At 48.0% G+C, this 26,270-nt stretch overlaps 1 protein-coding gene, 2 long non-coding RNA genes and 1 pseudogene across 3 annotated transcripts; 3 read left to right on the top strand and 1 right to left on the bottom strand.

The window, feature by feature from the left end:
- The first annotated feature begins 1,553 nt into the window (after nucleotides 1-1,553).
- LOC123059402 (probable LRR receptor-like serine/threonine-protein kinase At3g47570) lies at nucleotides 1,554-2,164 on the top strand (annotated as a pseudogene).
- A 982-nt stretch (nucleotides 2,165-3,146) lies between these two features.
- LOC123063469 (probable NADPH:quinone oxidoreductase 1) lies at nucleotides 3,147-5,755 on the bottom strand. The gene is made up of 3 exons (XM_044487259.1): nucleotides 5,516-5,755; nucleotides 5,238-5,432; nucleotides 3,147-3,649 (listed from the first exon to the last, which is right to left on the bottom strand). The coding sequence occupies exons 1-3, from the start codon at nucleotides 5,607-5,609 to the stop codon at nucleotides 3,345-3,347; spliced, it is 594 nt and encodes a 197-aa protein (XP_044343194.1). The 5' UTR covers nucleotides 5,610-5,755; the 3' UTR covers nucleotides 3,147-3,344.
- Nucleotides 5,756-13,566: 7,811 nt separating this feature from the next.
- LOC123059403 (uncharacterized) lies at nucleotides 13,567-14,650 on the top strand. Its single transcript, XR_006427435.1, has 3 exons — nucleotides 13,567-13,765; nucleotides 13,912-14,118; nucleotides 14,346-14,650. It is a non-coding gene; the product is annotated as an uncharacterized lncRNA (long non-coding RNA).
- A 1,618-nt stretch (nucleotides 14,651-16,268) lies between these two features.
- On the top strand, nucleotides 16,269-21,835 carry LOC123063470 (uncharacterized). Its single transcript, XR_006430344.1, has 3 exons — nucleotides 16,269-16,596; nucleotides 17,886-17,985; nucleotides 21,378-21,835. It is a non-coding gene; the product is annotated as an uncharacterized lncRNA (long non-coding RNA).
- Nucleotides 21,836-26,270: the final 4,435 nt, after the last annotated feature.

Raw genomic sequence — 26,270 nt, forward strand, 5'->3', positions numbered from 1 at the left:
GAAAATCGCGCGCGTGGAAAAAGGCGGCAGGTCGCGCGCTTTTTTTGCCGCACCGTTTCCGGCGCGCCTATAAAATGCGGCGCGCACCACACGCCTATTGCACACGCTTCTCTTCCTCTTCCGTTGCCACACGCCCCTCCACCGCTTCTCGGTTGCTTCCGCTGCCACCCGCGCCACCGCTCCAGCGCCCCGCCACCATGCCACCGCGCCGCCGAGGAGTGTCGGGCTACCGCGGCGTCCGCCAGCGCCCCAACGGCGGGTTCTACTCGGAGATATGGTCCAGCCAACTCCGGCTCGGCCTCGGCACCTTCGAGACGGCGCACGAGGCCGCCCGCGCGTACGACGCGGCGGCGTGGCGCCTAGGCAGGCCGCGCCAGCAGATGAACTTCCACGATGTCCACACGCTGCAGCAGGCGCTGGACGTCGCCCCGCCGCCTCGTCTTCGCACGGCACAAGACCGTGCGGAGCACGCTGAGCGGCAGAATCGCCTCCTCGTCGCCCATGAGGACGAGCGGGTCATGGCGGAGTGGCGCCAACAACAGCCGGAGGACGTATCCTACGAGCAAGCCTACTGGGCAAGGCGCCGCGAGGAGGAGATGCAAAGGCGCCGCGCTGAGCGGTTGGACAGGCATCGGCGGAAGGCCCTGGGGCTATCCCAGTGCGATGTAGTTGAGAATGATGGTGAGACGATCTTTACATCTGATGATGATCTTTGGGAAGACATGTGGCTCGATACCTGGATCAGACCAGCGAGGATGGCAACGATGACGATGACCACGACGACTGGGAGTAGGCCGTAGCTGCACTAGTAGTTTTTATCTATGTCCTTGCACTATTTAAATATTTTTTATCTACCTATGCTATGGAACTATGTAAAATATCTATGTATTGTTTTTTCTATCTATGAATTTTATTAAAAAAAATGTACGCACTGTTTAGCGCGCGCTGTATTTTAGCGCGGCCGCTGGAGCTACGCGCGCGCTCAATTTTAACGTGTCTGCTGGAGCCACCGCTGCCGGCCGCGTCAAACCAGGCGAACGGCACGCGGCAAATGACTTTTTTGCGCGCGGCGCGTTGCGCGGCTGTTGGAGATGCTCTTATACTACCAATCGATGAGAAACAAACTCAAAAAAGGTATGATCAAAGCGTTTGATGATCTGACAGATCTAGCAAGCCATCAGATAGTTTCCCACCTTGAGCTTGTTAATGCCACTGATAATTTCAGTGAAGATAACTTGTTGGGATCTGGAGGTTGTGGAAAGGTATTTAAGGGACAACTGAGCAGCGGTTTAGTGGTTGCAATAAAGGTTCTTGACATGCAGTCCAAGTGTGCCATTAGAAGCTTTGACGCCGAGTGCCGTGTGCTTCGCATGGCGCGGCACCGCAACCTGATACGGATAATCAACACTTGTTCTAACAAGGATTTCAGAGCGTTGGTGTTACAGTACATGTCCAATGGCAACTTAAAGACACTGCTTCACTACTCACAAGGGGGCGAAAGACTTTTTGGGCTTCGCGAGAGGCTGGGTGTTATGCTCGATGTGTCAATGGCAATGGAATATCTACACCATGATTACCATGAAATTGTTTTACATTGCGACTTGAAGCCAAGCAATGTGTTGTTTGATGAGGACATGATTGCGCATGTGGCAGATTTTGGCATTGCAAGACTACTAGAAATTGATGATAGCTCTGTATTCTCGATAAGCATGCATGGCACAACCGGCTACATATCACCAGGTACTTAGTACTACTGATCATCTTGCTCAGTGTATCACCTTTTGTTAAGCCGTCTTTACTGTTATTGACCAATCACATTGAAAGTTGTGTTTATCCTTTTTTTTTTGCACAGAGTATGGGTCGTATGGGGAAGCATCACGAAAGAGCGATGTGTTCAGTTACAGAATCATGCTCCTTGAAGTCTTCACCGGAAAGAGGCCGACCGATGCTATGTTTGTTGGAGAACTGAGCCTTAGACGATGGGTTCACCAGTTATTTCAGGCGAATCAGCTTGTCCATGCCGTGGATAGACGGCTACTGCAATGCTCCGACACGGACATTGGTTTTCTTGCGCCAATACTAGAGATTGGTTTGCTCTGCTCCAATGACTCGCCACGCGATAGGATAACGATGAGCGATGTAGTCTTGAGGCTGAACAAGATCGAAGCAGAGTACGCTAAAAATACAACATCTACTTCAGGAAGTGTGTCACAGTGATTGGCCGCACTTACTTCATGGCCACATGCAGGATTCTGGAGAAAGAAAAAGAAAAGGTGAGCAATAAATATCTGGATATACTTGGTAGCCTCTTTTTGTTTTGTTCATCAGAACGATTTGCTACCGACTTTGGAGCTGAAATCTCTGTGTTCTTAGTCGGTATCCTTTTTGTTTCATTTCTGAGTGTATTGTCCAATTTTATGCCAGCAGCACGACATGATTCCTAAAGCATTTGGATGTTCATAAACTTGCACACTTACTATTGTTTTGAGGACATGAATAGTATCACTTTCTTTGCTGGTTCACCTCAAGGTTCTTACCTCTTACCGTGGCAAATGTAAAAAAAAACATCTCCTTGTCTAAATTCTCATCGTAATTATCATACTTCAAACTTCAATCCATATCATGCTACCAACTTCGCAACCAATTCGGCAGCCCTTGCTTTGCTTCAGGGCCACATGACATGCACAACCGTTCTTGAGAAAGAAAATGGAAAGAGATGAGAATATATAATTTGGACACAGGCTGTAGCACTAAGTTCGTCAACATAATGATTTGCAACCAGTTTTGGAACTTAAATTTTGTGTATCATTCTGCCATGTGTGCTTCGTACTGCGTGAAACGAAACACAAAATGTTCACAGAGAAGTCGGCATTATGTCGATCTAACTAAACCTAGAAAACAGGGGTATAGTTTATCTCTTACGGAGGACAACAGGATCAGCCAATTTGTGCATGGCAGTCATATAAGCCAATATTTCAGTTGTACAATCAAGAAAAATGCCGAGTATATGTCATATGGTAGTATGCTGGAAAACGGACAGAATTTGCAGGACAAGGTGTATGATAAACCCTCATAATGCTTTACAGAGGGGAAAGTGTCGATGTATCATTTCCATGGAAAGGAAAAATAACCTTGATTCCTAGAGATGAAAACTAACCTCGATACCAAATCATTAAACACTCCACAAACAGTAGAGCAGCAGATTTATTACAGATTTCAGTCTGCTGACAACACATTACCTGAATGTGAAGTAAAAATATCATCAAATAAGGCATATTATACAACACTCACAGCACAAAACACCAAATAAGAATTGCAAAATAATAACACGTTCATGCGCTGCTTCAATCCTTCTTCTGGACCCTGAGTGTGAAGGCCTGGAGGGACAAGAGCACTTGCTTGATACGCTCTCTGATTTCGGCGTCAATCAGATTACCATCACTGTCAAACTTGGGCGGCTGCTGAAATGCTTGGACGAACAGCTCTGGCTTGTTGATGAAATGAAGATCTAAGAACACCCCGACCTGCCGGAGATGGTACTGCGATCTACCTCCTCCAAAGCCACCTCCTGCGCTGACAATCGCAGCAGGTTTGTCTGCCCAGCAATTCTTTCCCCTAGAAGCCCAGTCAAGTGCATTCTTCAGAGGGGCTGCAGTTGAAACATAGCATGTGAAGCAAACACATATACGAGCATCAATGATACAGTACAATCTAACAGGAAAAGCAGCGCCTCTGTTCCCAGTTCAGGAATCACTGAACTAGTGTCTATTGGGCCTTCTCGCCTAAGCCATTTTCTACAACTACAGCTTGTTTCAAGCTTCATAATAACTGAATTTTTCAGGTTAGTTATTTGTCCTTTTGCTCCAGAGTCCAGACAATAAGGTGTTACGTCAACTGATTATTTTATTTCGCACGTAAACTAAGCATGGTATTCCATCACACCTGGTATTTATGGACTATGGACCAACAACATCATAAAATTATTGATTATGACATTTTTCAGAATTCCAATTTTATGTCCCAGATACTGGTTCAAGCACTAATGGCTCAATTTGGCTGCCATGTTTTTCTAAAAAAATTGGCTTCCATTCAGCAATGTTGTATAAGAGAGTGTATTAGGCTCAACATCTTGGTCGGGTTCATGAGAAAAGGCACAGCAAAGAGGGAAAACAGCAAGATAACTTGATGAGAACCATCGCAAGGATCAAGCAAAATAGGGGCAACCACTGTCAATTAATAGTACTGAACAAAGTTTTACAGTCAGTGTGAGTAGTTCACAGCAACATAGTCTTAGGATATCTGGCAGTGCTGAGATATACTGCTAAATTACTTCTATAGTTGGATTGCCAGTAGGAGCTAAATGCAATAGATGGCTAGTAATATCTTAGATCCATCCTGAAATTAATATAAGTGAAACAGCCAAGTATCAAATTGCCATAATTGTTTGTTAAGACTGCTCAATTATCTTATATAACTACTGAAAGACAGAGTAAGATCTGGAGCTGTTACAGGACGGGCAATCATGTGAAGCAAACTTAACTGAGCAACAACTAGTACAAGAATGTTGGTTGCTGTTGAGCAGGGGTAGAGGGAAGATCAGCTGGGTATTCGGTGCGCCAGAATTGGATCGGGTCGTTTTTCAGCTGTGCCAGTTATCACTGAACTACATTAAAGTGAGCTAAAAGGATAGGATAGAATATCGAGGCCCTTTTTCTTTATATAAAAAATTTGCAAGAAAGGAATAAAGGAACTTCCAATACTAGATGATGGCATGTTTACTGTCCCCATACTAAACTTTGGGCATTCCTTAATCGCTACTTTAGCGACATCTACTGACAGGACTGCACTAACTGGGCATCATGAGAGAAATTGGGCATCATGGGAATCAAACGAAACCCACCACTTCAGCACCACGAGAACAAAATGTGAATCCACCTTGTCAGACGTCGCACTATGCCACCAGAGTTAGTCTCTATTACCGACAGTTCCAGATAACAAAATCCTTCGTGGAATTGAGACGAAACAAGTGTACGCAACATTACACATCACTAAGGAGAGACGCTCCAAATTACGCTGGCCGATATAAATTGCAAATTATATCCATGTCAATTTGTGTGGCAGCAGCAGCGACTGCCAATTTGGGCGACATATATATGGTTTCAGCAATCGAGGAGTGCTAGGCAGGAAAACGAGGCTAAAATTACAGAGATGGGGAGGGGAGACATTCGAGCACTTACTCGCGATGGAGTAGTTGTACTCTGGCGAGCCGAAGAGGAAGCAGTCGGCGCTGGCGATGCGTTCGCGGAAGGCCTCGACGGCGGGCGGGAAGCCCCCGTCGGGCGTCTCGAGGTCGGTGTTGAGCAGCGGCAGCGCGGAGATGTCGACGTGCTCCACGCGCATCCCCGGGATGGACTCCTCGCACACCTCCGCCGCTAGCCGGTCAACGGCGGGTCAGCAGAAGACTAGTGCGAGTAATAAGAAGGGGAGAAGAGGATGGGCGGAAGAGCGTGCGTACCGGCGCGGAGGAGGCCGCGGTTGTAGGAGGCCCTGCGGAGGGAGCCGCAGACGGCGGCCACGCGGAGGATGGGCTTCGCCGCGGCGACCTCCATGCTCTCGTCTCCCGGCTTCTTCTTTTGGCTTTGGGAGGGAGGGGGCGGGGATGCCGTGCCAGGGGCCTTCTGGTGGGTGGGTGGGTTCTGCTTTGGGTTGCCCGAGTGAGTGTGACTGTAACCTGAACCTGAACCTGAATATGTAGATGCAGTCTGAACCTGCAGCGGTCAATGTAGACGTGACGGTAAAAACTTGCCAAACAAATCCATAAAATTCATCAGCAATACAAAGTGCTGTGCTGTCGTTTATTGAAGCAAACTAGAGTAAATTTCGCAAAAAAAAAAGAAAAAACTACTTCCATCTAGTGTAAAAAAATGCTCTTATACTATGAAACCGAGGGAGTACTGGACTAAAACTAGACCGACTTTTGTGCGGAGTAGGTAAGTGGATGGCATTAGTTGCTCGTGCATCAACATACATCAGCCACGATGACCATTATGTACGTTACTTTAGCATTTGCCGGCGCCTAGCCGCCTGCTGTTCTAGGAGTAGTACTTACCATCTTTTCGATTTAAAATGGATTTTTTGCTCCCACGATGGCCGATGGGCTCCACCAGTTCCATGGCGTTGCCTGGATTGAGATGGGCAGCTACACCTACTGCCATGGGATCGTGTCAGCAGACGGCGGCGAGAAAAGTCCATGACGGATGTACCAAAAAAACAACAACCTGCTCCTAAAGATAGATAAAATAAAACATGTGCGGAAATGCCAAATGAAGACCGAGCTTTATGGAGGCTTTATGGAGGCCTTAATTTAAGAACTTCAAAATTCAATCCGGGAAACTTTATCAGTTGCTATGTTCACCAGTCTACCCTGACCCTCGTCCCCCGCGTCGCCTCTACAGGCGACACGGGCGGAGACCAGATCGAGCGGCGCCACTACTCCCTCGCCGTCGCCGGAGGAGGCCCCCGGGCTAAGCCCGGGCGGCGGGCGGCGGCGACGGGGATCTTCTCTTGCGTCTGGATCTTGGGTGGGGGAGGCTCGCCCCATCCTGTTCTCTGCGCGGCAGCTCGGCTCCCTGCAGAGCCTCCGGCGGGTGGCGGCCGCGGTGGCTCCTATCCGGCGCGTCGGTGTGGGGTGGTGGCCCTCTCCGTCCTGCTCTATGGTGCCGGCCGGTGGTGTGCAGGTTGCTGGATCTGGCCATGGCGTGGCTCCCGGCGACCTGGCGGCTCCATGGCGCTCCCCAGCGGCTCCTTCAGGTGCTATGTTGGTGTGCTCCGCGTTGGCTGCGCCTCCCTACTAGCGGCATCTCGGGAGGCTGTCGGTCGGGCAAGTTCTGTGGCGGTGCAGCGGTGATGGGGTGTCGCATCTAGCTGGATTCGGGTCGTCGGCGCCTCTGGACGGCGACGAGGATTGGTGGCTTCTTCGCTATTTTTTTAAAAATAATACATTTTTTAATTAATTTGTATAAATATTACATCTATATTTTTATTTTCAAAAATAATATACCATCGGCCCGCTGCAGGCTGACTGAGCCTAGTCGGCCCACCATAGGCCGATTGGCTTTCAGTCGGCCCGCAGCAAGCCGACTAGGACTAATTGGCTTGCTGCGAACCAATTAGTCCCAGTCGGCTTGCGGCGGGCCGACTGGAGGGCCTGTGGTGGGCCGACTAGGGGCATATGGCCATTTTTCCTTTTCTGTTTTTGGTTTTAGTTGTTGTTTTCTATTTAATTTATCTATCAAATGAATCTGGTTTGTGTTGAAACTTTTTGCATAAATTACTAGCAATATTAACATGCCACATATAAATTTTCATAATTTTTGGAAAACCACATATTTAGATTTGTATTTGATAGCTCCTAGTGAATATAGATAGGGTTTAAATTTAATTATCCAAATTGGATTTTTTATTTTTATAAATATTAAAATATTGAGGAGAATGATTTAAACATTTTTGTAAAACAATTTGAGAAATTTTTTTGGCTTATGAAACAATTTGAAACAATTTGAGGAACATAAGCCAAAAAAGTATTCTCAAATTGTTTCATAAGCCAAAAAATAATTTTCCTCAAATTGTTTCACAAAAATTGTTTCAAATTGTTTCATAAGCCAAAAAGTATTCTCAAATTGTTTCACAGACAATTTTAAACTATTCTCCTCGATATTTTAACATCTATAAAAATAAAAAAATCAATTTGGATAGATAAATTTAAACCCTATCTATATTCACCGGGAGCTACCTAATACAATTGTAAATATGTGGTTTTCCAAAAATTATGAAAATTTATATGTGACTTGTTAGTATTGCTAGTAATTTATGCAAAAAGTTTCAACACAAACCAGATTCATTTGATAGATAGAATAAATAGAAAACAACAACTAAAACCAGAAACAAAAAAAATGTCGGCATGCACCTAGTCGGCCCGCAGCAAGCCGACTGGAACTAATTGGTTCGCAGCAAGCTAATTAGTCCCAGTCGGCTTGCTGCGGGCCGACTGGAAGCCAATCAGCCTGCGGTGGGCTGACTAGGCCCAGTCAGCCTGCAGCAGGCCGATGGTGTATTATTTTTAAAAATAAAAATATCGACGTAATATTTATGCAAATTAATTAAAAATGTATTATTTAAAAAAATTAGCGGCTTCCTCATGGTCATGGCGCAATGGCTTTGTGGGAGGTGGGCGGGCTAGCGGAGGTGCGGTGCGTGGGGGTGTGGTGTTGGGCGGTGATCCGGGTGAAAGCTTGCCTAGCTTTGGTCAGCCGAAGATGTCGGCGTCCGTGGACGTCATGTTACCTTCTTGGAGGCACCGTCGTGGAGTCCATCCCCTACACACTCTCGGATTCAACTCTTCGGGTGAAAGTCTAAGGCCCGGTCGGGTCGGGCGACGGCGTCGACATCGTCGCTGCCCTCTTTGGGGCGTCGTCTTCAAGAGCTTTGGATCTCGTCTACACGCTCCATGGGCTGGAAGCTCGCGGCATTGCAGTCGGCAGGTGCCCGGTCAGTGATGTGGATGTTCTGCGCGGCTTCTTGTGAGGCAACGATGGTGGCTTCAAGCGGAGTTGGGTTGCTGTTGTGCGTTGGTAGTCGGTCTCATCCGGCGTGTTCGAGGAGTCGCCGTGCCTCACTTTGTCTTTCTGAAGTCGGAGCTGCTGAGGAGGGGCCCTTGCGGCGACGATGACACGAGACAGGTGGCCGGTTCCAGCGCTGGCTCGGCGCAGGCACAACGCTTTTTCTCCTGCAATGCTCGTCGACAGAGTCGGAGCTGCCTGATGGCCGGCGCGTGCGGTTGACTGTTTGGCATCGACCGATGCAGACCTGGACGCTTGCTTGCAGTGAGGGCTACATCGGTGGTCGTTGATGGTGGAGTCGGAGTCGTCCTCGTGGAGATGTGATGACGATGGCACCGGATTCAACCTCGACGACGTTCTCTCCTTGATGGCGTGTGTGCGTTCTTGTGTGGGTTGCCAGGTCGCCCAGGATGCCCTGTTTTGGCGGGCATGTTGTAGCGGTTTTAGCCCGGTTTTCCGCTAATTAACTGGGCAACTCTCTTCGATCTTTTTTAATAAATCGGGCCCTAAGGAACCGTGTTTAAAAAAAATCAAACCGGGGCTTTTTAGCATATGTACTATTAATCCTTATAGTACATGAATTTTTTTTGTGCAGCTCGCAATTCAAGGTATTTCATTCTGAAATTTTACACACATACACATTACATCCTTGTATACACGTGTAATGTTTTTAGAAGTTTTTTAGAGTGAAAAGTTTAAATTATGAAAAATTTAAAATTAAGGGCTTGGTGGAGCTCAGTCTCCAAAATGCCACATTCAAACATGTACATCTTGATACCCGGTGCCCGGTATGTATACGACTTGATGAGGATGAGATTAACCTCTTTCTGAAATGCAAATGGGTGAAGCAAGTGTGGCAGGAGGATGTACAACTAAGTCAGGGATTGAACCAGGGTTCTAACATGGGGGGGGGGGGGGGGGGGGGGGGGGAGATTTTGCCTCAACTGTGGAGGCTGGTAAAAAGAAATCATGCAGTCACAAATAGTCTATGTTGTTGAACTAAATCTTATAATGAACTAAATAAAATTGGTGTTAGTTATGAACAATTCAATTTTAATCAAAAGTTTTTGCAAATCAAATGTGAAAGCAATTCACATGTATGAACTAAGTATTTCTGCTATAGAAGGGGATAAACAATGTAAAAAAAGGTACATGTGCGTTAATATATGCTGATGATGCAGCAATCTTTGTAGCCCCAATCAAGGATGATATTCAGTTTCTGGCTTCGACCTTGCAATCCCTCGGCGAGGTCACCGGTTTTAATTACCAACTGTCAAAAAACCAATGTGGCGCCAATCCGTTGTGGGGAAGTGGACCTTGAAGACATCCTCCATGCCTTCCCAGCCAATAAAGCTACCTTCTCTATAAAGTACCTTGGACTACCTCTTTCGGTGACCCGCCTTAAAGCGGTCCATTTCCAGCACCTGAAAGATAATGTTGCTGGTAAGCTCACTCCATGGTGACGCATGCGACTTCCGTTGGGCATGACGTCCTAGTCAAAACGGTCCTCACTACACGTCACTTTTTTGGTGGGATTGTGGGCGCCCAAGCGGGGCCCTGTTTGGTGTCGATCATTACGATCATCCGCGACGATGGTGGTCGTGGCGAGTAAGCCCGTGTTGTCCCCTTAAATTCTCCTAATATGGAACCTCTGTTGGCAATGGAGGTGGGAAATCTTTCGAAGACAAGGCGCATACCCAGCAGACTCAAAATGATGGGTCCCTCTTTTGTTCAGTCCGAGTGGGTCTTCTTTCATGTGGTCGTCGGCAGAGATCATTTGAATTGCCTCCAACTCGATGGCAAGGCTCAGTGGTGGTTGGGGAGCCAACCCTGGAACCCCAAACCCCTCCCCCACCCCATGTTCAGGTTGTGGCGGCTGCGACGGGAGGAGTCTCGACGTGGTTACGTGGCAAGGTTGTGAAGCATATGCAGTTGTTACACTAGCTTAGTTATCACCACCTCGTTACACCCTCCTCGAATGTTGAGGTTGTGGCGCTAACCCATGAAACTCTAGCCATGCACTCACCATCAGCAAAACTGATAAAAAATCCATTATCGCCATTTCTTTGAGTAGTGGAGAACGTTAGTGATAGTGCTGGAGTAGCTGGTACCTCGGTTATGTACATGATAGGTGATGGGAACGGCCTCAGGCGGTGAGAACTCAAAAATCGCCCTCAATACTTACGAACTGCATGTAGTTATAAATTTCTAATCATCTTCACATTTATACAGGCAGTTTTAATTTTTTTAGCCACCTATGATATATAGTTTTTTTAAACAAAAATCCGATGAGTTGTAAATTACAGATGCCTTAGTGACACAGCCGCCTCTTAGGACCGTCTCTAATGCCCGTTTTTATACCTGTGAAGATTTTGTCATTGTTTAATCTATGTGTATCACAATGCTAGCCTAGTCACCTTCTGAATCCTCACTCTAGCATATTAAATATATCGAGATGACAATGACCAATAAATGACTCTATAGGGCTCACCCGCTTTCTGATCACTATAACGACTTCGACCTAATTCATGTATGGTGGGTTGACTAACATCACACTCTTATTGTTCTTAATTTACCCCGATTCAAGATTCGTTATTATAGTTTTACTTTATACAATGAATAGTTAGTATATCGAGCATAGAAAAATAGTTTCCACCCAGTTATATTAAACTCTTTTACATGGTAAGTCAAAAAATATATTTTTTCAAAATCATAGTGTGCTAAATTCTAATGTTTAATGTTTTACTTCACAACTCTAACATGTATCTTTGTAAATTAATTTGAGCTAAATTAATATTGTATTTTTATGGACAAATTTATGCTCATTTTCCTTAAAATTTGGAAAGGGACATTCTTAAGAAAAAATGTTGAATTATGTCTCTCATAGAACTAAATAAAATATTTGACACAATCATATTCATTTGTGGATTAGTATGCATTTTTTTGATGTGTTATATTGTACTACTTTTATGTGTAAGGGTGTATTTGCCTATTGTTATAAACGTCTGTGTATTAAGAGCTCTACAGAGTATAAGCCTAACTAATATCTTTGTAGATATTTCTGGAGTATGATTGTCTATCTAAAATGCATATACGTATGTAGGTTGGCCCATTAGGCCATAGCTAGTCTCTACTCCTAATGGAGCAGTTGGTAGTCTCGCTTCCAGGTTTTTTTTCGTCCCACCACTTTCGTCCGGTTTTTTTTCGTAGGTTAACCGTCGTAGATTTTTTTCGATGTTGGTTTCTTATTCACCGGTCTATTTACCTCTCAGCTCTTTCCTTGCAAATCAGCACTTTCCAAACGTGCACACAATCACGGATCTAAATTTACTAACTTATCCAAATCAACCGATACCTTCCATTATTGCAAATTTCTTTAGGAAACAAATAATAGATTTTAAGGAAACAAATAAAAGATTTTAAAGACGCATCATACTTTACTAACAATCACTAAAGATCAAATCTAAATTAATTAACCTTACCTTAAATCACTCAATCACTTTAATTAGAAAACATTTTCTTTCCTAACTGCACCCCGCTTAGTGTGCACATAACAATCCGAAGTAATTAGAGTCACATGATTGAATCCATTTATTTAGAGCGATATGATTGCGTTCCGGGATGGAGGCCATGATTTCGTCGAGGTCGTTGCTGCCTCCTACACTCAGGGTGTGTCGCCGAGATCGAGGCGAGCATGAGGAGCTGTGGCCACCGCCATGGTCACCCCATCGCAGGGGATGGAGCACGCCGTCGGCCTACAGCTTGTGGAGATCACTGTTGCTCTTCAGGTAGCATGGTGACCGGATCTTGCCGATGTGTCCCTCCCCGACGACCTCCTCTTCGCCCGGTTGGCTGGCATGGATCTCGCCACTACTGCCCTCAACTTCTCTGCCTCGAGCTCGACGGTCAGCCACCATGGATCCCCCAGCTGGAGGGTCACGTGAACCAGCCGTCCTCCCATGCTGCAGCGGCGAGAATGTGACATGGCTCTCCATACATGAAGAGTGGAGTTCGGTCAAGTACTTATATACTTGGCCTCTACTGCTGATCCATGTACATGGAGAAGAACATGCAACCGCTCATTCATGCTTCGTTCCACTCCTTTGCGCTACATTACTGGAGGTGACATTTTTCTATCTCTCTATGTTGTAACAAGCCTGCTGCCTGCATAGTTAATGGATTTTTTATTTAAATTTATCGCTGCTTAGTGCTTTGTTGCAATTGTTCACCCAAGATTCTTATATATAATCTGAGCGTATGTAGGCATACTTAGCTTTGCTATTCCATTTTTTTCTGGCGCATAGAAATAAGAGTATTGTCCAGGTTAGGTATTCAATTGAGTATGGTATTTGGATTGCTATCAGAATGTCTTTTCTATGCATGTGATTTCTCATATCTGATTATAATATTTGTGAAGTCGTGCATTGCACGTGCACTTGGAAGCGGGCCCGTGGCCCGCGCTGGACGGCGCCGACGCCGACCTGAACCACCTCGTCCGCGTATTCTTGGAGTTGTGGCTGGTCGATTTACATGAAATTAATTCCCTCAATTCTGGTGGCAAATATAATACACATAATCCATATTATTATGCACTAGCGTGTATGTGTGAAATAGATGGATTATGGTCCCGTACCCAATAAGATGGATATGTGTGTGTGTTAAAGCGAGAGGGAGACGGGGATAGAGAGTGAGGAAGAGGGAGGGAGAGTGTGGTTCTGTGTGTGTGAAGATTTGATGGTAAAAAAAGTCGCCAATGTCGTAATATTGAACTCTTAAACTTAATGTGGCCCCGTTGCAACGCACGGGCGTTCTTCTAGTTTCTCCTAGAAAGAAAAACGACCAGATCCCAAGTTAAGGCCCGAGGAACGGAGGAAGACCGCAAAGCACGCAGTTTTTCCTCTGAACGTGCGACATTCCCGTGAGCCGAGATGCCCAATCACCCAATCGTCATCGCAGGCTGCAGCGCTGGGCGCAGTAGGGCATCTCCCAGCGGCTCCCGTGTCCCGGTTTCAAATCTACAGCCTCCAGCGCTAGGGCCGTTCGCCTCTCGACCCCCCCGCCTCGTGCTAGAGTGCTAGACATCCACATCGCGTCATCGCTGAGCATCCAATCAAGGCGTCGATCCGACCATATTCCCTGCAGATTAAGTACGCACTAATCTGATGTATTTATTTCTGCAGATTAAGTGTTACGACGTAATTTATTTTCTTCTTCCACTGTTCATCCGTAATCTGATGTGTTTCTTGTATTTTAATTAATGTATTATCAACTCCAAAAATTGTGCATCCTGTAGCGCAAAGAATAAGGGAAACAACATGTGGTTGTCATCATAGAATCACAAAGACAGGAGCTATTGACATTTTTTAAAGAATAATACTGATGTGTCAATGCGCCATGATGATGAGTTTGCAATAGTTGCCGTGGAGGAACAACTAACTAATGGGAATTCTGAATCTGAGAAGCAAGAAGAAAATGTCATACCAACATCAGTGATGACGATGTAAGTGGCTCTCCGAACATAACTAATTCATTGTATGCACGTTTGCAGTCTCCTAGTGTTCATGAACATCTAATTTTTTACTTTGATATTTATGATCCAAGAAATTGGTCAATCCTGACATTAAAGCAAGAGATTATTTCCTATGTTAGGGTATATGATCTTTTTTTCTGAATTGAAGATTATCAAATTCACTTAGTCATATGGCGTAATGTCTCATCCAACGCAAGGCCGACGGCGGATCCTGGTGGCATGGTGTTAGGGAGGTTCGGCGACGGGCGCGTGTGGACGGATTCGTGCAGGATGGTGGAGTTGTCTAGCGTCGTGGTGACGTCGACAGCAGGCCGGGCAATGTCGATGGGTCAGTTGCTGCTCTGGAGATGGACCAGTGGAAGATGGCGCTCTGAGAGTGTGTCGATCCGGTATGAGATCTAGTCTCGGTATGTGGTTGGGTTGGGGCATCCAGTTTTAAATGTTAAGGTTTGGTGCGATGTCCGTTTGGTATTAGGCCTGGATATTCGGCACGTGTTCATCAATGGGATAGGAGTAGCAACAGGTGTTGTTTAGATAGTGGTTTTAGACTCACCGATGTATTACTTTGTATGGTCTCTGTGAATAATTAATAAGATGGCCGCATGCATCGTCCAGATGCAGAGGCCGGGGGTTTATCCTCCTTTTCCAAAAAAATAAGTAAAATATGGCGTAATGTCTGATATGGAGATTTTGAAGCATGTGAGAGATGTCGATTGTTATCCCAATGTCTTCATTGATTATTGCATCTTATTTACTGTGCATGTGTCTGTCGCATCGGTTGGACGAGGCTTTTCAAAGTAGAAATTATTGAAGAACTATTTAAGGTCAACAATGACTCAACAGATATTAAATGGATTGATAATATTATGCATCGAGAAGAAATTATTGGATGAGATTGACATTAACCCTCTCATAAGTGACTTTACATTTAAGATGTGTTTGTTTCGTGAACGAAGTGTAATGGAATGTCATGGTTCCGTTCCACTATAATGGGTCCATTCCATCCTTATGTTTGGTACCGGTAATTTGAAGGAATGGAACGATTATATTTTGATGTTTGGTTTGATGGTTTAAGGAATGGAATGGTTTGATCTCATTGAAAAAAAAGTAAATTTGAAAAAAAGATCATTCCATTCCTTCAAATCTTAATGCAACTTGAGAGTTATCATTTTTTCGTAGATTCGTTTATTCAAAATGTTTTATCTCTTAAACCGTGCGTCCAAATCTTGAACTGTTTTCATCATTAGATTCCTCGCGTCGAGATCTTCAAATCGACGCCACTTGTCGCAACCACTGAAAAATGGGAGTGATCTTTGCAACGAGTACTTCTTAACAGTGATTTCGCCGGTTATTGCGTTCGACCCTGCGACTTCACAATTAGTGGCATGATGCGCTAACCACCACACCAGCTAGCGTTAGTCGCCCAGCTACAGCTTCTTGCTCCTTTTCTTCTTACGTCTTTTCCTTTTCTATTTTCTTATTTCCTTTTTCCCTTTTTCTTGTTTATTCGCAATGGTTTTTGTTCTGTTTTTATTTTCTTCCTTTTTTCTTTTTGTTCAAAATGACTTTGTTTGTTTTTTTATTCTTTTTCCTTTTTTTAATTTGAATTAACATTTTTTAAGTCGATGAACTCTTTTCAAAATCATTGAATCTTTTTTTTCAAAATGAATGAACTCTTTTCAAGATCGATGAACCTTTTTTCAAAATCAATGAACTTTTTTCAAAATCGATATTTTTTGTTTCAAAATCGATGAACCGTTTTCAAAACCGATGAACTCTTTTCAAAATTAATGAACTCTTTTCAAAATCGGTAAACTCTTTTTCAAAATCGATGAACTCTTTTTCAAAACCGATGAACCTTTTTTCAAAATGAATGAACTCTTTGTCAAACTCAATGAACTCTTTTCAAGATTGATTAACTTTTCTTTAAGATTGATGAACTTTTTTTTCAAAATCGATGAACTCTTTTATAAATCAATAAACTTTTTTCCCAAACGCTGTCTAAAGACTACGCGCGATCCAGCACTCTCGAGCCGTCCGTCACGCGACACGATCCTCCTGCCACGTTGTGGACAGATCCGACACGGGAGGGGGAGAGAGCGGTGGCGTTTTGTCGTGTTTTACGTTCCCAATCCGCCTATCGTCTCGCACGCATTCGCCCCCTCCTCTCTTCACACCCACCTCCTCTCTGCAGCAGGGGGAGAGAAATCCCTAGGTCGTCGACGACCGCAGCCGGCAAGAGAACAAACGGCGGCGACGAATCACGGGGGGCAGCCCGCTCAGGCGAGACCACATCGCTCCGCGCGGAGGCGAAGCACCGCCAGTTTCGATTGAGAGGGCGACCGCACGGCCAGTGAAAGGGAGGGAGAAGGTACAGGCGGACAAATCGGCGACGCGAAGACGATGAGGGCGCGGCGAGCTGCTTCGTCCCCGTGGGGAAGAGAGTACGTAAGTCACGCGCCCTAGTCCTCCATTTTCCCCCAATTTTCGCGGACTAGGGGGGACGCAAGGGAGGTGTTTTGCTGATACGGCGACGTCATCTACATGGATGAGCCGGGGGGGGGCCGGGGGGGGGGGGGGGGGGGGGACGGCGACGGCGGGGATGCCGGCAGAGGAGTAAGGATACGGGGAATCGATGCCCCGGCAAGTCCGTGCGCAGAATACCAACCAAAATCGATTTTCGATTTTGATATCAAATAGTAGCAATCAGAGAGGAATTTTCTCGCGTGATTTTTTATGTACTGCATCCAAGCAAGGAATCGATCCCATGACAGGTGCTTTGTACGCTGTAGGTTTGTTTCCACCAATAGGTAGGCAAATGTCATGTTACAGTGGGCAATTGTTTGCAGATTTTGCGTGCAAATCTGTAGCAATTCACAGGCAAGTTTAGTTTTACAGGCAATGTTTCTCACTTCACTTTTTACAGCGTAGTGTTTCCAGATTTTCCCTCCCCCATCCCTGATGACCCCAAGCACTTTTTCGTAGGCAATGTTAGCACCTACAGTGGGCACTTTTGTAGCATTTGGTTTCCTCCAGAATTAAGCAATACTACTACTTACAGTCGTCAATTCAGTGGCAAGCCGGGCAATGTGGCTCTGTTTTGCGGTTGATGTTCAGCAGGTTGTGGGGCAAGTTTACAGTGCGCATGTTTCTCTGTCGCGATGGATCCCTTTTTCGAGCTGATCCACCAGAGACTATTTACAGTGGGCAAGTTTCTCTATCGCGGTTGATGTTAAGTAGGTTATGGCAAGTCGGGCACGAAGATATTAACGTGGCTCTCCCCGCACGGCACAAACGAGAGAAGGGAAGTGGTATCGGAGAGTGGATATATAACATTGCCAGAAATATACATACATGTTTTAGTGGATTCTTTTTCCGGAACTGAATTTTCTTTTGCGGATGCAGGTTTGCTGTTTTTTGGTGTATCTACATGCAGGCTTTTTGAGTTAAGATTTTTGCTCTGAACGTACTAGTATTTCTTCAGAGTCTCGTTTACTGCTCCCTGAAATGTTAGCATTTTTTGGCACAATGCTTGAGCAGATAGCAAGCACTGCATAGTCTGTGGAGCCAAATTATTGCTCCATTTTTTAGCAGATAGCAGAGTGCATCTTTTATACATGTCGATTACTTATGTATATTGCATGTGCTTTTGTTAGATTTTTCCCCGTGGAAATAAATGAGAAACTGATTCAATGTAGAAGTCATGAAATAATCCATTCTTTTTTGCTTCTCTGCAGGCAACAGAAATAGTGAAAACTAGGCAAGGACAACTTTCCCACCATCCCTGGCATGGCAGTTTTTAAGATGGAGGACTCCCCAGATCAATACGATGGCAAGGTAGTGACCACACATTTTTTTTGCTTTTCTTTATTTTTTTCACAGCATTATTACATGCCTTAGGTAGGGAATCAGGCAAAAAAAACTGCAAACTAGATTAGCACGGAATTTATTCAAAACCTGTCCTATTCAGAATTAGGAAATCTCACACATTTTTTTATGCTAAACAAGAGCCTAGAACCTGTCCTATTCAGAATCAGGCAATCCCACCCATTCAATCCAAAGTTGCCTTAAACTATATACACTTTTGAAACCGCCTAACCCATCCAACCAACTCGCACCACAATCGGCGCTAGGTCACCTAACCCACCGACTTTTCTTACCTACAACAGCACACACACCCTGCAAAATCGCCTAAGCCGACCATCCAACTAGCGCAGCCTCGGGTGCTACAACGCCTAGCCATCGAACCTTATCGTCTACAACACCACACACTTTTTGCGCAAAACCGCCTAAGCCCGTCCAACCAACTCGCCCGCCCCCGACACCCATCTACTCAAATCACCTACATACATGACACACCTTTTTTGCAAAACCGTCTAACCCCTACAACCAACTCGCCCACCCCTTGGTCCTAGGTCGCCTAGCCTATCGACCCTAATCGCCTACAACACCACACAACCATTTTGCAAAACCACCTAAGCCCATCCAACCAACTCGCCCACCCTCCGGTGCCAGGTCGCGTAGCCCATCGACCATAATCGCCTACAAAGACCACAACACTTTTTTGCAAAATCGCCTAATCCCGTCCAACCAACTCGCCCACCCCTCGGTGCTATGTCGCCTAACCCATCGACCAAAATCGCTTACAACACCACACCCCTCTATTTTTTGCAGAAATCGCCTAAGCCCGTCCAACCAATTCGCCCCCCCCCCCCCCGGTGCTATGTCGCCTAGCCCATCGACCATAATCGCCTACAACACCACACCCCTCTATTTTTTTGCAGAAATCGCCTAAGGCCGTCCAACCAATTCGCCCACCCCCGGTGCTATGTCGCCTAGCCCATCGACCATAATCGCCTACAACACCACACCCCTCTATTTTTTGCACAAATCCCCTAAGTCCGTCCAACCAACTCGTCTACCCTTGATGCTATGTTGCCTAGCCCATCGACCCTACTCGCCTACATACACCACACCCCTCTATTTTTTGCAGAAATCGCCTAAGGCCGTCCAACCAATTCGCCCACCCCCGGTGCTATGTCGCCTAGCCCATCGACCATAATCGCCTACAACACCACACCCCTCTATTTTTTGCAGAAATCGCCTAAGCCCGTCCAACCAACTCGCCTACCCTCGATGCGCTATGTTGCCTAGCCCATCGACCCTACTCGCCTACATACACCACACCCCTCTATTTTTTGCAGAAATCACCTAAGGCCGTCCAACCAATTCGCCCACCCCCGGTGCTATGTCGCCTAGCCCATCGACCATAATCGCCTACAACACCACACCCCTCTATTTTTTGCAAAATCGCCTAATCCCGTCCAACCAACTCGCCCACCCCTCGATGCTATGTTGCCTAGCCCATCGACCATAATCGCTTACAACACCACACCCCTCTATTTTTTGCAGAATCGCCTAAGCTCGTCCAACCAATTTGCCCATCCCCCGGTGCTATGTCGCCTAGCCCATCGACCATAATCGCCTGCAACACCACACCCCTCTATTTTTTTTTACAGAAATTGCCTAAGCCCGGCCAACCAACTCGCCCATCCCAGGGGTGCTAGGTCGACAATCCCATCGCCCTTGTCGCCCGAAACACCACATCCTTCCAAAACACCTAAGCCGCCAAACCAACTCGCCCATTCCAGGGGTGCTAGGTCGACAATCCCATCATCCTTGTCGCCCAAAATACCATACCCTTCCAAATCCCTAAGCCATCCAACCAACTCGCGCCATCCCCGTGGTGCTAGGTCAACAAACCCATCGTCCTTGATGCCCGAAACACCACACCCTTCCAAATCGCCTAAGTCGACCAACCAACTCGCCCGTCCACAGTGTGCTAGGTCGCCTAACCCATCGTCCTTGCCGCCTGAAATACCACGCCCTTTGAAATCGCCTAAGCTGACCAACCAACTCACCCATCCCCAGCCCGGTGTGCGAGGCCGCCTAACCCATCGTCCTTGTCGCCTAAAACACTACACCCTTCCAAATCGCCTAAGTCATCCGACCAACTCGCTCATCCATGATGTGCTAGGTCGCCTAACCCATCGTCTTTGTCGCTTAAAACACCACAGCCTTCCAAATCAACTAAGTCCGACCAACCAACTCGCCCATCCTTGGGGTGCTAGATCGCCTAATCCATCACCCGTGTTGCTCGAAACACCACACCCTTCCAAATCGAGTAAGTCCGACCAACTAACTCTGCCATCCCTGGTGTGCTAGGTCGCCTAACTCATCGTCCTTGCCACCCGAAGCACCACGCTCTTCCAAATTGACTAAGTCCTACCAACGAACTCTTTCATCCCCGGTTTGCTAGGTCGCCTAACCCATGGTCCTTGCTGCCCGAAACACCACGTTCTTCCAAATCGCCTAAGCCGACCAACAAACTTGCCCACACCCGGTGTGCTAGGTCGCAGACCTCCGAGATGTTCGCTTTCATTGAGAACCCACGTCTAGAGCATAGGCATTATAGTGCGTCTTAGCACCTGCAAGCGTGTTAAACTCCATGTTGACATATGGGTTCTGTGGGCTATATCATACCTCGTTCTCATCAAAAGCAGGCAAGCTAGCACCACCTGCGTGACCTTGCTCACCATGGTTAGGCAGAGTTGCAGCCAGACTAAACACGACAGGGGCGGGCGTGATAGTGTTAGTTGTCATCGCATCAGATGCACCAGTAGTAGCAGCAGCCGCAACATGAAACTTCACAGCTAGCACATTGGACAGGAGCAGAAAGCAAATCCGGTGACTCGCCCACTACATCGATAGAAACAGGCACCCCTTCGGGTGGGCCTTGGGTGCAGTATAGCGGGCCGCCATCACAATCAGCACAGTCATGAGGAAGCTTATTGAGATCAAGACCATCCATCTACTTAGGGGAGAAAGGAAGGAAATTCCACGTAAGCGACATAATGCAAAATAAAACACCATTTTTTTTCATGTAAGCAACTCAATTAGGAGATATAAATAAAAACAAAACATAGATGATTTTTTTCAGAATCACCAATGTGATTCCCAGCACACACGAAACTCAGTGGAATGGTAGGCAAATTTTTATTACAGGATGCAGGCAATTTTTTACCAGTTCAGAACTTTTTTGTGGCTTGTTTTTGTAAGCAACTAGCCTTTTCTCAGTTCATCTATCTTCTTTGCATCTTTTAGTTTTGTAAGCAACTAGGTCAGGTGTTGTTTATTCTACTAACTATGTGTTCTCTATTCTGTTGCAGGCAAGGGGCAAGACAATAGGCAAGATAGTAAACAAGACAATTCAGGATCATAGCAACTTCCACTAGCATCCAGATTCAGCTGGAGGAGGGGGAGGCAAGAAATAGGGGGGACATGAATTTGTGCGAGAAATCCCAAGTCAAGTTTCGCAACACGCTGTACAGGACACATTTTAGGAAACTAGTATGTCCATTTCACGGGGAGGCACAGAGGGTCTACCAGATCAAGACTAACAGGATCATGCCTTTTGTTTTTGCCAAAAGGATAGGAGGCCCTTTACCTTGGTGTTTTTACTGGGGAGAAAAATTTGCCCAGTCTCTATCAAATTCTTGCCGATGTTTTTCCATTCTATTGCCTGATCCGCAAGGAAGAGTGTTGAGATGTATATTGCATGTATATTTCTTGTACCTATATATATACATGCATATGCACCCGATGAATATATTGTGAGTTGCACCAATCCTCTATATGGTATCAGCCTAACTCGGTCTTTCCTCGCGCGCCCCCGCAACCCTAGCTGCCGCCGCGCTTTACCTCCTTCCGTCGCCGCCCTAGCTGCTGCTACGCCTCTCCCCAGCGCGCCCTAGTCGCCGCCGCACCTCACGTCGCTTCCCAGCCACGCCCAGCGCTCCCTCTTCCTAGCTTGGCTTCCCAGCCACGCCCAGCGCCACCCTTCGCTTTTTCCTCCCAGCCGCGCCTCGCACCTGACCTACCACCCAGCCATGCCGCTTTTGCCTCCTAGCAGCGCCGCTCATCCACCGCTGCCATGTCTCAAGCCTCTCCCACCGCAGCAACCCGTTCGCCTCGTCCTCCGAGGCCGGCTCTCTTCCTAACCTGGCGTACATCTGTGACGTCCCCATCTTCGATCGCGTCCCCATCAAACTTTCCCACACGAAGGCCAACTTCTATGCCTGGAAAACCTACTTTAACCTGCTCTTCCGTGAGTACAATCTCCGTGATCACATCGACGGCATCACCGACTTCCTCGCCATGCGTCGCGATGAGGATTGGATGGCGGTTGATGCCACCATCATCCGGTGGCTCTTTCTCACCGTGTCCAAGGACATCTTTCACACCGTTGTTCGCGACGGTGATGATGCCTACACGGTGTGGACGAAGATCATCGGCCTCTTCACCGACAACAAGCTCCAACGGATCGTCTTTTTGCAGCAGGAGTTTTTTGGTTGTCACCAGAACGACTCCTCCATTGACGCCTACTGCATGCGCCTCAAGACCCTCTCCGACGAGCTCAACGACGTCGGCTTCAAGGTGGGGGACGAGCTCCTCCTCTCCACCCTCACCGCCGGCCTCAACGAAGATCTCGATAATGCCGCGTCCAATCTTACTCTTATGGCTAACCCTACTTATGAATGGGCGGTGGCCTATCTACGTCTTGAGGAGCGTCGCCTGAAGAACCTGCGGGCTCGTGGGGTTCATACCGCCTTCGCCGCTGGATATTCCCACGGCGGGTCTACTTCAGCACCTCCCGCCGGGGGCCACGGAGCCTCGCTGCCTCCGCAGCCTCGCCCGCCGGTGCCTCCAGCAGCCGCTGGTGCGGGTGGCTACGACCCACCCTACGGCGCCACCTACGGCGCCCTCCCGCCCCGGCCTCCGGCGCCGGTGCCTCCGCGCCAGCAACAGCAGCAGAACCAGGGCGACCGGCGCGGTCGTGGTGGTCGCCGTGGCCGCAGCAACCGCTCCAACAAAGGCGGTGGACAGCAGCGTGGTGGTGGCCAGCAACAACAACTCCCTTCGCCACCATGGGGCACCGGCCACAATCCCTGGACCGGGGTTGTACACGCCTATACAATGCCGGTTCCCCGCGCTCCACTTCCAGGGCTTCTCGGGCCTCGACCAGCAGCACACCAGGCCTTCTACGCGGCGCCCCAGCTCGGCGCTCCGACACCACCGCTGCCCCCCTACCCCGCATAGTTTGGCTATGACGCGCCAAACCCTAGTGGGGGGGGGGGGGGGTGACGGGGTTTGCTGGCTACCCCCCGCCGCCGGTCTCCTATGACCCTGCTCTGCTCTCGGTGCTGCAATACACGCCTCAGCCCGGTTCTTACACCGGCGGTGGCGACTGGTTCATGGACACCGGTGCATCATCTCATATGGCAGCCTACCCGGGTAACCTCTCCTCCGCGTCTCCCGTTCACACTTCTTCTGGTATCATCGTCGGTAACGGCGCTGGTCTTCCCATTACTCATGTCGGTTCTACTCCTTTTCCTTCTACGTCTAGGCCATTGTCTCTTAATAATGTGCTCGTGTCTCCTCAACTTATTCAGAACTTAGTCTATGTTCGTAATCTTTCCCGTGATAATTTTGTAACTGTTGAATTTGACGAAGTTGGTTTCTCTGTTAAGGACGCTCGCACCCGGATGGTTCTTCACCGATGTGACAGTCCCGGCGACATGTACCCCGTCCAGCCTTCATCATCATCACGCACTAGACCTCTCGCTCTTTCCGCCGGCATCGATCTTTGGCACGCCCGTCTCGATCATCCTAGCACCACCGCTCTTCGTCAAATAGTCAAGGATTTCTCTTTTTCATGTAATAAAGCGGATGCTCATTCTTGTCAAGCATGCCGCATTGGCAAACATGTTAGACTCCCATTTAGTTCTTCTTCGACATTTGCTTCTTATCCTTTTGAATTAATTCATAGCGATGTGTGGACGTCACCTATCACAAGTAATTCTGGTTTTCTATACTATCTTGTTATTCTCGATGACTACTCTCACTTTGTGTGGACCTTTCCGCTTCATCGGAAATCTGACGTTCCCGCCACTCTCCTCGCCTTTTACTCTTATGTGTCTACACAGTTCGGTCGTCCCATCCATGCTCTCCAAACCGACAACGGGAAGGAATTCGATAACCTCACCATCCGTACACTTCTCTCCAACCACGGCACCATCTTTCGATTAACCTGTCCTTACACCTCCCAGCAAAATGGTCGGGCCGAACACATTCTTCGCACTCTTAACGATTGCGCCTGCACCCTTCTGTTTCACGCCTACATGCCACCCCGGTTTTGGCCGGATGCCCTTGCCACCGCCACACCTCTAGTTAACCTTCGTCCGTGTCGTGTTCGTTGGAACTACACCCCGCATCATCTTCTCTTTGGGTCTCCTCCGTCCTATGACGGTCTTCGCATTTTTGGATGCCTCTGTTATCCTAGTGTCGCCGCCACCGCCCCTCATAAACTTGCCCCTCGCTCCTTGCCTTGTGTCTTTCTCGGTTACCCGGCTAACACTAAAGGCTACCGATGTTATGATCCGGTGTCTCACCATGTCATCACCTCTAGGCATGTTTATTTCGACGAGTGCTATTTTCCTTTTGCACAGGAACACATGGAGGTGCACACCGCTGGAGAGGATCATGCCTCGTCTGTCTCCCTTCGTCAACGTGCTGCACTGGGATCCTTTCCTTTGGGTCGTGCACCGTTGGCGTCGCCAGCTCCTCTCCTGGCTTCGTCGGAGGCTTTGCCGACCACGCCGGGCTCTTCGCTGGTCACCATGTCTGGCTCGCTGGCCATGTCGGTCTCGTCAGCCTAGCCGGCCTCGCCAGCCACGCCGGCCTCGTCAGCCTCGCCGGGCTCGCCGGCCATGCCGGCCACGCCGGCCTCTTCGCTGGCCACCCCGGCGTCTTCACCAGCCTCGTCAGGGCAGTCGCCCAGCCCGGCCGTGCCTGGCGCTCCCCCGGCACCTGCTGCTTCTCCGACTACTGCACCACCACCCGCCGGTCCTCTCACTCGTGCATGCATGGGCGTTCATCGGCCGAGTCTTCGTTACTCCGCTAATGAGTATGCTTGCCCGGCATCTACGGTGCCCCTGTCGCCTCTTCCTACCTCCGCTCGTATGGCTCTTCGCGACCCGCTTTGGTATGCAGCGATGAAGGAGGAATTTGAGGCTCTACAGCGCAATGCGACTTGGCAGCTTGTACCCCGCCCCCGGCACGCCAACATCATTACCGGGAAGTGGGTGTTCAAGCACAAGTTTCATCCCGACGGTACCCTCGGCCGCTATAAAGCCCGTTGGGTGGTCCGAGGTTTTCGACAGCGCGCTGGCATTAACTTCACGGATACATTCGCACCGGTTGTCAAGCCCAGGACGATTCACACTGTTCTTCAGCTCGCGGTATCTCGTGCATGGCCGGTGCACCAGATGGACGTCTCCAACGCTTTCCTCCATGGCCATCTTGAGGAGCAGGTCTATTGCCAACAGCCTAAGGGGTTCATCAACGACACTTGTCCGGAGCATGTTTGCCTTCTTTCTCGCTCCTTGTACGGGCTCAAGCAGGCTCCCCGCGCTTGGTACCAGCGCATTGCAGCATTTCTTCATCAGCTCGGCTTCCGCTCTGCTCGCTCCGATGCTTCGCTGTTCATTTACCAACACGGGGATGCTACCGCCTACTTACTACTTTATGTCGACGACATCATCATGACAGCTTGCTCTACTACTCTTCTTCGACAGCTTACCGATCGTCTTCGCGCTGAGTTCGCCATTAAGGACCTCGGTCCTCTGCACTATTTCCTCGGCATCAAGGTTGTTCGACGTGCGGATGGCTTTTTTCTTCATCAGCGGAAGTATGCTCATGAGCTTCTTGATCGCGCTGGGATGCTTAATTGCAAACCCGTGTCTACTCTGTCGACACGAAGGCCAAGCTCTCTGCCACCGACGGCTCACCTGCTCCGGATGCTTCGTTTTATCGGTCTATTGTGGGCGCCCTTCAGTATCTTACTCTACACGACCGGAGCTTCAGTATGCCGTTCAGCAAGTCTGCCTACAGATGCATGCTCCTCGTGATGCTCATTGGACTGTGGTCAAGCGCGTCCTCCGTTACATCCGTGGCACCCTGGACTTCAGTTTGTCTCTTCATGCCTCTCCGGCCATGGACAT

This window comes from Triticum aestivum, chromosome 3A, assembly GCF_018294505.1.
Source record: "Triticum aestivum cultivar Chinese Spring chromosome 3A, IWGSC CS RefSeq v2.1, whole genome shotgun sequence".
Taxonomy (NCBI): Eukaryota; Viridiplantae; Streptophyta; class Magnoliopsida; order Poales; family Poaceae; genus Triticum; species Triticum aestivum.